The sequence below is a fragment of the Trachypithecus francoisi genome, unplaced genomic scaffold (genome assembly GCF_009764315.1).
Source record: "Trachypithecus francoisi isolate TF-2019V2 unplaced genomic scaffold, Tfra_2.0 Contig01112, whole genome shotgun sequence".
NCBI lineage: Eukaryota > Metazoa > Chordata > Mammalia > Primates > Cercopithecidae > Trachypithecus > Trachypithecus francoisi.
The window spans coordinates 15,810-28,303 of NW_022681148.1; the positions used below are offsets into that span (position 1 = coordinate 15,810).

The following is a 12,494-nucleotide window of genomic DNA, read 5'->3' on the forward strand; positions in this document are numbered from 1 at the left end:
GAAGGCTTTGATTCTTTCGAAAGGGAAAGGCATCTCTGAGGGATCGCTGAGCTGACATAGTCTCCTAAAACCATGCTGTCAGGTGGGCGACAAAGCAGGACAGGAGGGTGATTTCGTAGGAGAGTCGGGCCACGGGCCTGCGTGTTCTCTCTGTCCCCCTAGTGCCGGAGTTCCTATGTGCTCCAGGCCCCGGGTTTGCATTGCACATAATTCTCCAGGGCTAATGCAAGCTGCACCAGGGACACAGAGGGCAGGGATGCGGGGACCCTGCCCCCAGTGGACCAAGGACTCACTGCTGGACTCTAATCTGTCTAGGTATTTTTGTGACTTGCAGAAATACCGCCACCTTGCCTGGGCCTGAAGCCACAGGAGACCCTTCCGAAGGTGAGGAATGTTCTGGAACAATGCAAGGCCTGCCCAGGCTGCCCCCAGGAGCCAGCGTCCTGGGGTCTCTGTGCGGCATCCAGCAACGTGAGCTTGCAGGACCCCGAGGAGCCCTCCTTCTGCTTGGAAGCTGAAGACGACGGGGAGGATCCAGAGGCCCTGAGCTCACGGCTGCTGTTCCTGAACACCTCTGGATACAAGGCCAGCTTCTGTGGCCTGTACAACGTGGCGCTGCCATGGCTGAGCGGCATGTTCTGCAGCTTTAGCGATGAGGAGGAGCTGACTGGGCGCCTGGCACAGGCCCGAGGGGCGGCCAAGAAAGCTGGCCTCCTCATGGCCCTGGCCAGGCTCTGCTTCCTCCTGGGGCGGCTGTGCTGCAGGAGGCTCAAGCTGTCCCAGGCCCGGGTGTACTTTGAGGAAACACTGGGGACCCTGGACGGCAGCTTCGGGGACCTGTTACAGGTGGTGGCTGTGTACGCCAACCTGACCAGCATTTACCGGAAGCAGAACGGGGAGAACTTTACACAGGTGGTTCCCAAAGCCATGGCCCTGCTCCTGGGGACGCCCGGCCACATCTGCAGCACCGAGGCGGACGGGGAGCTCCTGCAGCTGGCGCTGCAGTGGGCGGGGGGTGGCCAGAGCCTGCAGGCCGAGGCCCGGGCCTGCTTCCTGCTGGCCAGGCACCACGTGCACCTCAAGCAGCCCGAGGAGGCCCTGTCCTTCCTAGAGCGGCTGTTGCTTTTGCACAGGGACTCCGGAGCCCCAGACGCTGCGTGGCTCTCAGACTGCTCCCTGCTCCTGGCTGACATCTACAGCCAGAAGTGCCTGCCCCACCTGGTGCTGAGCTGTGTCAAGGTGGCCTCATTAAGGACACAGGACTCGCTGGCAGGCTCACTGAGGAGCATGAACCTGGTGCTCCAGAACGCCCTCCAGCCCCACAGCCTGCCCACCCAGACTTCCCACTACCTCAGGCGAGCGCTGGCCTCCCTAACCCCGGGCACAGGCCAGGCTCTGCATGGCCTTCTCCACGCCAGCCTGGCCCAGCCGTACAGCCACCATGGCTACCACGCCCGGCCATCACCTTCATGACACAGGCGGTGGAAGCCAGTGCTGTTGCCGGAGTTTGTGCCATCGTGGACCCCTGGTGGCCCTGGCCTGGCTGCACGTGCTTCATGGGCAGAGCCTGGTGGCCTTGAACATCCTCCAGTCTGTTCAGGATGCAGTGGTGGCCAGCGAGGACCAGGAAGGTGTGATTGCCAACATGGTGGCTGTGGCTCTGAAGAGGACGGACTGGACGAGGCAGACAGCTACTACCGCTCCCTATGGGTGGTTTGGGACCTGGGCCAGCAGAGGAACCAGGCAGTGGTGCTGGCCAACTTCAGAACCCTGTGCCTGCACGCGGGTGCCAGCAGGCTGGCCCAGCACTACCTTCTGGAGGCCGCGCGTCTGTTCTCGAGGCTTCCCTGTTTGGAGTGTGGCCGGGACTTCACCCACGTACTCCTGCAGCTGGGTCACCTCTGCACCCGCCAGGGCCTGGCCCAGCAGGGCAAGGGCTACTGTGAGTGGGCCCTTCTGGTCGCCGTGGAGATGGACCACGTGGACAGTGAGTGCCCTAGTTCCTCCTGTGCGTCTTCTGGGGCCACTCGGGTCAGGGCACACCTGGGGTCTGTGATTCGGAAACAAGTGGTGGTTTTTCCACCATCAAAAGTGCTGAGTCATGGCCAGCAGCAGATGTTGGCAAGCGCCCTGGAGACAGGCAGTTCCCATTCAGGGCCAGGCCCTCTGTGCCCTACTGGGGCAGCCAGCTCTTTCCGGTTTGCTCAGGGACCATCCTGCCTTGAGCACGGAAAGTCCTGCCTGCTGGGAATCCCTGGCCATAACCCTGGGATCAAGGCAGGCTCTGCTGAGCTGGGACTTGGGGCCCCTCCATGAGCCAGGCCCTGAACGCCAGTTCTTGTGCCTGTTTATCTGCTTGGGATCTCGGCAGCCCTGCTCACCTGTCATCCCACTTCACAGAGGACACAGGGTGGGTGATTGCCCAAAGCCACAGAGCAGTTCATGCAAAAGCAGCTCGTAGAGTGTGCCAGGCCCCACCCACAATGGAGCTTGTGGGGTCCTTGGGAAGCAGGTGCTGAGCGTGGGAACGTGAGCTTCAGGCCAGAGAAGCCACAAAAGGTGAGTGGCGTGATGGCGGGGCAGCACTTGGCCCCGAATTAGGGAAGCCTCTTTAGTCTGGGACCAGAGGGTTGAGAGGATTTAGTCAAGTAATAGGTGTGGATGAGGGCCTGGTGGTGGGGGAGGGGCTGATGGTGTAGCCTGTGTGAAGGCTCAGGGATGGGCAAGTGGGGGTGAGTGAGCGGGGGTGAGTGAGTGGTGGTGAGTGAGCGGGGGTGAGTGGGGGTGAGTGAGCGGGAGTGTGAGCGGGGATGAATGGGGTGTGAGCGGGGGTGAGTGAGCAGGGCTCATACAGGGAGGTGCAGAGTTGGGAGTGGGTGGGTTGGGTGCTGGATGGTGAGAAGCTCTTCTGGAGAGCTAAGCAGGGCCTGGGGCCTCAGGCTGTGGCTTGGCCTTTTCCCCAAGAGCACTGGGGAGCCATGGAGTGCTGTCGAACAGTCACTGCACACTGAGCAGTAAACGGACAGTAGGTGGGCAGGGCTGTCCGAAATCTAGGCCACAGAGAATAGATGAGGAAGTTGAGTCCAGGGAAATGGCTGAGACAAGGGATACTGTTGAGTCCCCTCTGCCTTGCAGCACTTTGTCATGGCACAGTGAGACCACTCAGAGGTGCCTCCTGTGGCTTGGACCAGAGCCCCAGGGGCTGTGGCCAAATCTGCCCTTTTCCCAGCACAGGCCTGGCACCCACTCCTGGCCCTAGGAGGGATGAGATTTTGGAAAGGACCGTGTAAAGGGGCCCTGGTCCCACACATCTGCCCAAGGAGGGGTCGGGGGTTCATACCCAGGCTTCTTCCCCAGGGGCATTCTCTGACTGGAAGGAGACCCTCCAGGAGCCCAGTGCCCCAGCCCCCACTGCAGCCTCCGGTGGCTCCTGGCACAATAGCCTGTGGCACCTCCTCCTACGAGGCCCTCCCCAGGGTGCTGGGGGATTCAGACTTGGAAATGCAGGCCAGGGAATAGAGATCATGCGTCCCTGTCTCCCCACCCTGCGCTGAACGGTCGAGGAGACCGAGGGTGCGGTTGATACCCCACATGCTTACTTGGGGTCATTTTTGAGTCACTTTCGGTAGTTCGTGTCCTTCTAGGAGTTTGGCTGTTGTGTCTAGATGGTCTGATTTGTTGGTGTACAATTGTTCGTAGTGTTTTCATGGAATCCTTTTATTTCTGTCAGGTCGGCAATAATGTTTCCTCTTTCACTTCTGATTTTAGAAACTTGGGTTTGTCATTGTTTATTTATTTATTTTTATTAGAGATGGGGTCTCATCATGTTCCCCCAGGCTGGTCTTGAATGCTGGCCTCAGCGATCCTTCCACCTCGGCCTCACAAAGCGCTGGGATGACAGGCGTGAGCCATGGTGCTCAGTCTCTGATTTGAGTCATTTGTGTCCCATCTTTCTTTTCTTGGTCAGTCTGGTGAAAGACTTGTCAATTTTGTTATTATTTTCAAAACCCACTTTTGGTTCTGTTGACTATCTCTTTTGTTTTTCCATTCTCTGTATTTTTACTTCCATTTCCACTTTCACGTTATTATTTTCTTCCTTTTATTCACTTTGGGTTTAGTTCATTTTCTAGTTTCTCAAGGTGGAAGGTTAGGTTTTTGATTTGAGATTTTTCTTCTTTCTTTGAATGTAGACATTTACAGTTATAATTTCCCTTTCAGCACTGCCTTTGCATCTTGGAGTTTTTGATACGCTGTGCTTTTTTTTTTTTTTTTTTTTTTTTTTTTGGTTTTGCTCCATTGCCCAGGCTGGGGTGCAGTGGTGCAATCTTGGCTCACTGCAACTTCTACCCAGGTTCAAGCCATTCTCATGCCTCAGCTTCCCGAGTAGCTGGAATTACAGATGTGCACCACCACACCCGCTAATTTTTGTATTTTTTTATAGAGACGAGGTTTCACCATTTTCCCAGGCTGATCTCAAACTCCTGGACTCAAGCGATCCTCCTGCCTCGGCCTCCCACAGTGCTGGGATGACAGGCGGGAGCCACCGTGCTGGCCCGGGCTGTGCATTTGTTTGCATTCTTCTCAAATTACTTTTCAGTTTCCCTGATGGTCTCTTCTTTGACTCACTGGTTGTTTAGGAGTGTGTAATTTCCACATATTTTTGAATTTCCCACTTTCCTTCACTCTTGATTTCCAGTTTCATGCCAGTACAGCTGAAGAACACTTCTGCTTTGGTCTCAGTCCTTCTCCATTCACTGAGGCTAGTTTTGTGGCCTGGCACATGGTCTGTCATTGGGAATGTCCCATGGGCACTTGAGAGGACAGTGTATTCAGCTGTCGTTGGGGGGCGTGTGTGACAGATGTCCATTGGGCATACCTGGTTTCCGGTGTTAATTTTCGGAATGTTTCTGACACTAGAAAATCAGAAGCTTTCCACTGTTCCCAGCACCGTGGCTTTGGGAGAGGCCAGTGAGCCTATGGTTTTGGAGCCTGGTTGCATGAGAGAAGCATGTGTGGGAACACCAGGGGCTGGCTTTGAACCCCATTCCCCCAACATGATGCCATGTGTGGCAGACATGACACTTGGCTTTGCTCTCTCAGGGTTCCATCTGCGACAGGGGCTACTTGTGCCCCTGGCCTCATCAGCTCAGGCTGAAGGCGGCCCTGGTCCTCGCCAGAGGGACTTTGTGAAGCAGAAATAGATTGGCTGGTGCAGGGGCCAAGCCTGGCCAGGACCTCGGCCCTGGGGGTTGTAAAGAAGGCCGGCCTCTACCATGAGCATCTGCACCAAGCTGTGCCCATGTCACGGTGTGCTCGGTGTCTGCCCTTGTACAGGTACATGGCCTGTCTGAGATCAGGCTCCCGCCTATGGGGCCCAGGTTTACAGAGGTGTGAAAGAGACAAGCACAGCGCAGGGGCCTCCGAGCCCAGCCAGCCTCTCTTCGATGCTGGGAGGCTGACGTCTTCCATTTTGTCTTCTGCCCAGGCCAGCTGCGGGCCGTCCAGTGGCTGTGCTACTTCTACAGCGTCGTCATGCCCAGCGAGGCCCAGTGTGTCCTCTCCCACGAGTTCCAGCTCTCTCTGGCCCACAAGGTGACCAACAAGGTGCTGGAGGGGGCAGCTCCTGGAGACCATCAGTCAGCTCTACCTGTCTCTGGGCACCGAGCGGTGAGGGCTGGCTTTGCAGTGGTGGGGGTGTGGAGGGGGGCAAGGGGGTTGGGAGGGGCAGGGAAGGGGGCACAGGGAAGCTGGCCCAGGGCCCCATCAACCCCTTTCCTTTGGATCATTTGGTTCCTTGGCATCAGATGCTTTGAGCTGGTGGGTCTGGGGTCGTCCCAGGGCTGCTGCTGGCTCGTGAGTCCCAGCTTGAGCCTCGCTTTTTGGGTCAAAGGTCATCTCAACCCCAGCAGAGGCAGTACGGGCACTCTGGGCTGTTCTTCCTACTCTGGTGGCTTTTGTCATCTGACCTCTGCCTGCCCCGAGTCTTCACTCCTGGCCTTCATCTCTCCCCTTAATGTGACCACAGCAGCCACCTGTGGCTTCTCTCCCACAGAAGACAGAGCCAACTGTGTCACCTGCTTCCCTGGGGCAGGTTTCAAGGTCTCACGTCCCATATGTGGCCCACTCGGCTTCCCCCGAGCATCCTGACCTGGTGGGGTGGCCCTGCCCCCCCACACAGCCTCTCTAGTGTCGGACTTACTGAGAGAGCAGGGAAGGAGCCAGATTCCATGGGGACCCGGGAGACTGGCTCCAGTCTTGGCCTCAGGTTCACAGAAGGAAAATGGGCCAGTGTGCTAGAGTCATGCTTCTCAAAGTGTAGTCCCTGGACCAGCAGAGCAGCATCTATATCACCTAGGAGCTTGTGGCAAGTGGGAGTTCTAGGTCCTGCCCCAGGTCTGTGGAGCCGGAAGCTCTGGGGGCAGGGCCAGCAAGCTATACAGACAGGCCTCCGAGTGACTGTGATGCCTGCACACCTTGAGAACCATCGACCTAGATAGCCTCTGAACACTAACGGCTCCTGGTGCGTCTGGAGAAGACACAGGCCATGTCTGGGAGGCAGGGGAGATAGACTAGCACACTCCTCCTGCCACAGGGCAGCATGATGCTCGATTCCCTCAGAAGGATGTCCTTCACCTTTTCCATGCCGTGTGTGTTCACCCTGGCCCTCCCAGCAGCCTGGGAAGGGCAGAACACTGCACACACAAGAGGGCCGTTCCAGTCCCCACATTCCAGATTCATCTGTCACCAGACCCACGGGAGGAGGCAGACTGGTTCCGACACCTGTGTCTGATTCCAGGACCTACAGATACACTCTGGACTACACCAAACAAAGTCTGGGGATTCCCATTCACCTCCAGTAGAGGAGGCGCATGCCTGGCTGCAAGCAGGGAAGATCTACTACATCCTGCGGCAGAGCGAGCTGGTGGACCTGTACATCCAGGTGAGTGGCAAGGGAGGCAGGAGGGCCTCTCTGCTGTTCACTCTCTGTCCATCCATCCACTCATTCATCCATTAACCTGTCCATCCACCCATCCGTTTACTTGTTCATCCTTCCATCCATCCTCATCATCCATCCATTCACCTGTTCGTCCTTCCACCCACCCACCCATCCATCCCTCCATCTATCATCCATCCACTCACCTGTCCGTCCATCCTTCACTTGTCCGTCCATCCATCCATCCTTCCGTTTATCCTTCTATCCATCCATCATCCATCCATTCACCTGTTTTTCCATCCATCCATCCTTCTTTCCATTATCCATCCATTCAGCTGTTCATCCTTCTATCCATCCAACATCTTCTATCCATCCATAATCCATCCATTCCCTGCCCTCCATCCATTCCATCATCCATCCTTTTATCATCCTCCATTCCTACCCCTTTCATGCATCATCCTTCCATCATCCATCCATTCACCTGTTCATTCTTCCATCCATCATTCATCCACTCGCCTGCTCATCCTTCCATTCATCCATCATCCATCCATTCACCTGTTCATCTTTTCATTCATCCATCCATCCATCATTCATCCATTCTTTTATCATCCATCCATTCAGCCACCATCCATCCACCTGTTCGTCTGTCCATCCATTCATCCAACCATTCTTCCATCATCTATCCATTCACCTGTTCATCCTTCCATCCATCCACTCACCTCCTGTTCATCCATCCATCCATCCATTTATCCATCCGTCCATCACCCATCCATTCACCTGGTCATCCTTCCTTCCTTCCATCATCCATCTATCCATTTATCCATTCATCCATCCAGCCTTCCAGAATCCATCCATCATTCATACATCCTTTTATCATCCATCCATCCTTCCATTATCCATCCACCCATCTATTCATACATCCATCCATCCACTCACCTATTCGTCCATCCATGCATCATTCATCCATCCACCCACCAATCTATTAATCCATTCCTCCATTCATCTGTCCATTTGTTTATCCATACATTCATCTATCCATATGTACATACATCATCTACCCTCCACCCATTCATAATCTACTCACCCATACAGACATACACACATCATTCCAGCCACGCCCCCACCCACCCATCCATGTGTCTATACATCTGCTCATCCATTCATCCATCCATCTACTCATTCCTAAGCCACTGCTGAGCACCCGTTGTGTGCCTTTTCCCTCTCTCCAACTGGTTCCCTCACATCCTCCCCCAGTGGCCAGCATCTTCTCGCTGAGGGCAGAGTTGTGGCCCCTCACAGTGCCTAGCACCTGCTGGTATACGCACATGCTCAAAGAATGGGACCACTCAGTTAACACACAGAAGAACTTGCTCCAAGCGACACGTGGCACATCTCCTTACAAAATGAATCTATCATAGCGGCTGTTTTCAGAGGCTTTCCCAAACACAGTGTGATCTGGGACAAATTGTGAAGCCCACGAGCCTAGTGAAGCTTTCATTATTGAGCACCTGCTGTATACCTCCTTGAGCTGAGGAGAAGGATCAAGAGCTCATGGCCAAGAGGGGACCAGGCCCACCCACAAACACTGTTGATGAGTGGTCTTGAGCTGCGGCAGGGATGTGGCAACGCAGAAGGGAACCAGGGGATGGGCTCCCAGCAATCTGGGGGCCACGGAGACTGTTTGAGTGCGGGGGGGGTGGGCTACAGCTAGCCCTGGTGGTAGGATTCACAGGTGTCGGGCTCCTGGGCTGCAGCTGCTTAGTCACCTCCTGACACTGGGGTGCATTGTCCTCATGCCAGTGGTGGGGCAGCCCTAATGCACAGGTCTGAAAAATGCTCAGGTGTACCTGCAGTGTGTGAGAGGAAGGAGGCTGGCGAAGGTGGGCGTGGCCACCTCGCCAGGGTCTTGAGGGAACTTCTGCCTCCTTTCAGGTGGCACAGAATGTGGTCCTGTACACAGGCGACTCCAACCTGGGGTGGAGCTGTTTGAGGCAGCTGGAGACATCTTCAATGGGGCCTGTGAGCGGGAGAAAGCCGTGTCCTTCTACCAGGTGAGCTGGCCTGTGGGCTGATGTGGGTGGGCCTCAGGGGGGGCACCTGGAGGGCTGAGGCCTCCCACCTGGAGGCAGGGCCACCCATGCACATGCTTAGTTTCCCAGTGATCTCGCCGGGAATGATATTGACCGTGCCCCTGCCCGGGACAAACGCTCGGGTCTGGACATGACAGTGGCTCTACCCTTTGCATCTGATGATCTCAAGCAATCATGAGCGGGAAGTCCTGTCCCCATTTTCCAGATGAGGACACTGAGGCTCAGAGAGGCACAGGAACATGTCAAAGTACACACAACATGTCAGTGGGAGGGCCAGGGCCGAGATCTGCATGCACCCCGAAACGGGGACGGCTTCTCCCTTCCTCTGAGCTCACGGTGTGGCTCAGCTCTGGGCACAGATAAATGTGGTGTTTTTAGAACAGAGGAGTGCTGGCTCCCCCCAGTCAGACCCCCGGTGCCCTGGTGGGAGAGGCTGGTCTGAGGCTGCCAGGTGTAGCTGGATGGGCCTCAGATGACTCTTCAGCCCCCAACTTGGGTGTCTGAACCGTGCGTTATCCCAGAGCACAGAGCTCTGTGGAGGTGCACGGGTAACTGGGGAGTGGGAAGCTCCAAGCACATGTTTGAGCTCTGAGGAGGGCGCTGGGCAAGGTGGGTGAGTCTGGGAGGCAGCATCCCAACCCAGGGATGGTGAATTTGAGCCAAAGATGCATTGAAAATGGGAGTGGATGTCTGGGGAGTCACTTTCCGTCAATATTTCAGGGAACATTGCCAGGGAGGACACCTGTGAGATGGTTTTGTACCTGGCCTGGCCCGTGGAGGGCCTGGAAATGGTCAGCATGGACAGGGGCCAGAGGGGAGCCTGGGTCACTCAACGCTGTGGCCCTGCTGTGGTTTGGAGCCACGGGTCCTGCATGGAACTCTCAGAACAAGCAGGATCTGCCCTGATCTCAGCCCATGGGGAAAGCAGCCACTGCCTGCAGAGAGGGTGGGACTGGGGCAAGAGGCTTGGGGTGAGCCGAGCATAGGGATAGTCAGGAAGGCTTCCAGAGGTTTCAGGGTTGTCCCCACCTCCTGCAGCTGAGACCACAGCAGTGTCACAGGCTTTGGGGCTCATGGGGTGAGCCAGCATTGGCTGGACATGTGGAATGACCTGGAGACAGGAACAGCCTCTGGGAAGAAAGGCTCCGAGTCCCCCTTTTGCTGAGCATGGCCTGTCCCCTTCAGGAACGGTTTGATGCAGCCAGGTACTACCAGCTGGCACTGGCAGCCACCGTGGACCTGGGCAACAAGAAGGGCACAGCTGAAGACCTACACGCGGCCAGCCACCATCTCCCACAACTTCCTCCCGGACTGCGAGAAGTCGCTGCTCTTCTACCAGAAGGCCAGGACCTTCACCACAATGCTCAATGTCTGCAGGGTCAACCTGCCTCCTCTGCCACTCTGCGGGTGGGCCCCCTGGTTGGCCCCAGCCACCCTCGCTGAGGACAGCATCTGAGGGAGTGGGTTTTGTGCAAGGAGGATGGTCTCCTGCCTCTCCTGGTGTCTCCCCCGTGGCTCATTTTCTGGGAAATGGAGGCATGAAAGCAGGGTTCAAATAGCAATATATGTTTTTTTGCAATAACATACTGAAGTCCCCATGGTATCCTTCCCTGTGTGCTTCCTGGGCGGTGTCTAGGGGCCAGCTCCTTCCCTGGTGGCAGCCCTCTGATCTTGGGGATGAGAAGGACCCTGAGTCCAACAGACCTGGGCCAGGTCACCATAAGCCTCGGTTTCCTTGGCGGCCAGAGGGGAGATGGTGGTAGAACTCCCTGGGCAGCTCCCTGCTCAGAGCTTTTGCTGTAGGGTCTCGTGCCGCCCTTGCCTTTATCCTTCAGGCCACTGTGCCCGCATGTGGGGGCTGCTAGTGCCCCTGTTCGCCATTGAAGAAACAGAGGCACAGAGAGGTTAGGTGTCTCACCCACCGTCACACAGCAGGTAGGGGCGGAGACACAGAGCCCAGTACACTGACCACCACACCACCCTGCCAGCTTGCTGCCAGGAAGGTGTCCCCCATTAGGACCCAAGGTCAGCTCCTGGACCTCTCTTGTGGTGTCAGGAGAGCCACAGGCCAGTGAGGGTGACACCCGGGGATCCCTCACTCAGTGTCCTCTGCTCCCAGACTTGGCTGGGCCGAGCCTGGCCAGTCCCACCTCTGGCCACCGGTCAGCCCTGCGGGAAGTGAGATGCAGGGATCTCCGCCTGTGTAGACGCTGCTACCCAGTATTGAAAGCCTTATCTGGGCTGCCCCCTATGCCGTCCCCACAGGCCCCCTCCCCTTCCGGCCCCCGGCCTCATCCCAGTCCCTGGAATCCCAGGTTTTCCTTCTTGGAATCTCTTGGCCCCAGGGAACACAGCTCACATGGTCTCTTTGCCAGTTTAAGGCAAGGAAACCGAGGTTCAGAGACTGTGGGTGTCCCACGTGATTCTCACATACACTGCACTCTCCCAGGCCCCTCTTGTAAACACTTTAAATGAGGTGACGTTCACATGGCATGCAATTAACTATTTCAACGCAAATAATGCGGTGGCATTTGTGCACTCACAGTCCTGTGCAACCACTCACGCCATGTAGTTTCAAAATGTGTTCATCTCCCCAGAAGAAACCTGCCATCCTCACTAAGCTGTTACCCCTCCTTGGTATCCCCCAAGCCCCTCGTTTAATGGAAGGGGAAACTGAGGCCCAGAGAGAGACTTGCCAGTGGGTGGAGCTCTGATTATAAGGAATCAGGCACCCATCTGCTGCTTCAGTCCTGGGTTGGTTTTCCACCCAGCAGAGGTGACAGAGCCAGGAGGTTCTGGGACCCCATGCTTGCAGCCAGAGCCCTGCCCCGAGCTTCCCCACCAGGGGGCAGCAGAGAGCTTTCCAGAACCGGCCGCGGGGCTGGCGGGAAGCAGCGGGTCAGAGCTGCTGACAAGCCTCAACGTGGACCCCAGATCGCTGTCTCTGTGGGTTGGGCTTGGGAATTGGAGAGGAGGCCGCATGATTGGAAACGTGAAGACAGCACGGCCTGGCTGGAGGAGCGGGAAGCGCCGTCACGTTTACTGAGGACACAGATCTCCTGCCCGCTGGGCCGGGCGTGCAGCCACTCTTCTCGGGGTGGGGTCCGCAGGTCCAGGTTGCTCTCGGCCCCCGACCTGCCACAGAGTCCGGGGGGCTTTGGAACTGTGCCTCCCCATCTCTACCCACCCTGGCTGGTGCCACGAGGGGACTGGATCCTGGGACCCTGTTCCTCTTGGGCAGCAGAGACTGGGGGACCAGAGGAGATGATGGGTCTTCAAGCCCCACATTCAAACCCCAGCCCACCACGCACAGCCTGGGTGTTCGGGGTGAGGGAGTTGATGTCTCTAAGCCCCAGTTTTGTCACCACTAAAATGAGGCCGACATACTGGGGCAGAGTGCCAGCCCCAGCGCTAACAAAGGCCTGTTTCCTACTGACAATACCTCTTACTCCTAGGAACAGCTCCAGCAA

At 56.6% G+C, this 12,494-nt stretch overlaps 1 protein-coding gene across 1 annotated transcript; it reads left to right on the forward strand.

Annotated features, from left to right (window-relative positions):
• Positions 1–327: 327 nt before the first annotated feature.
• LOC117090786 (SH3 domain and tetratricopeptide repeat-containing protein 1-like) lies at positions 328–12,070 on the forward strand (the record flags this gene model as incomplete). The annotated part of the gene is given in 15 exon segments (XM_033223393.1): positions 328–1,450; positions 1,453–1,521; positions 1,524–1,685; positions 1,688–1,987; positions 5,486–5,613; positions 5,615–5,667; positions 5,805–5,853; positions 6,797–6,940; positions 8,642–8,666; positions 8,867–8,985; positions 9,546–9,633; positions 9,745–9,995; positions 10,210–10,393; positions 11,144–11,202; positions 11,870–12,070. Coding segments are annotated over 15 exon segments (2,955 nt in total), but the record flags the coding sequence as incomplete, so codon positions are not given.
• Positions 12,071–12,494: the final 424 nt, after the last annotated feature.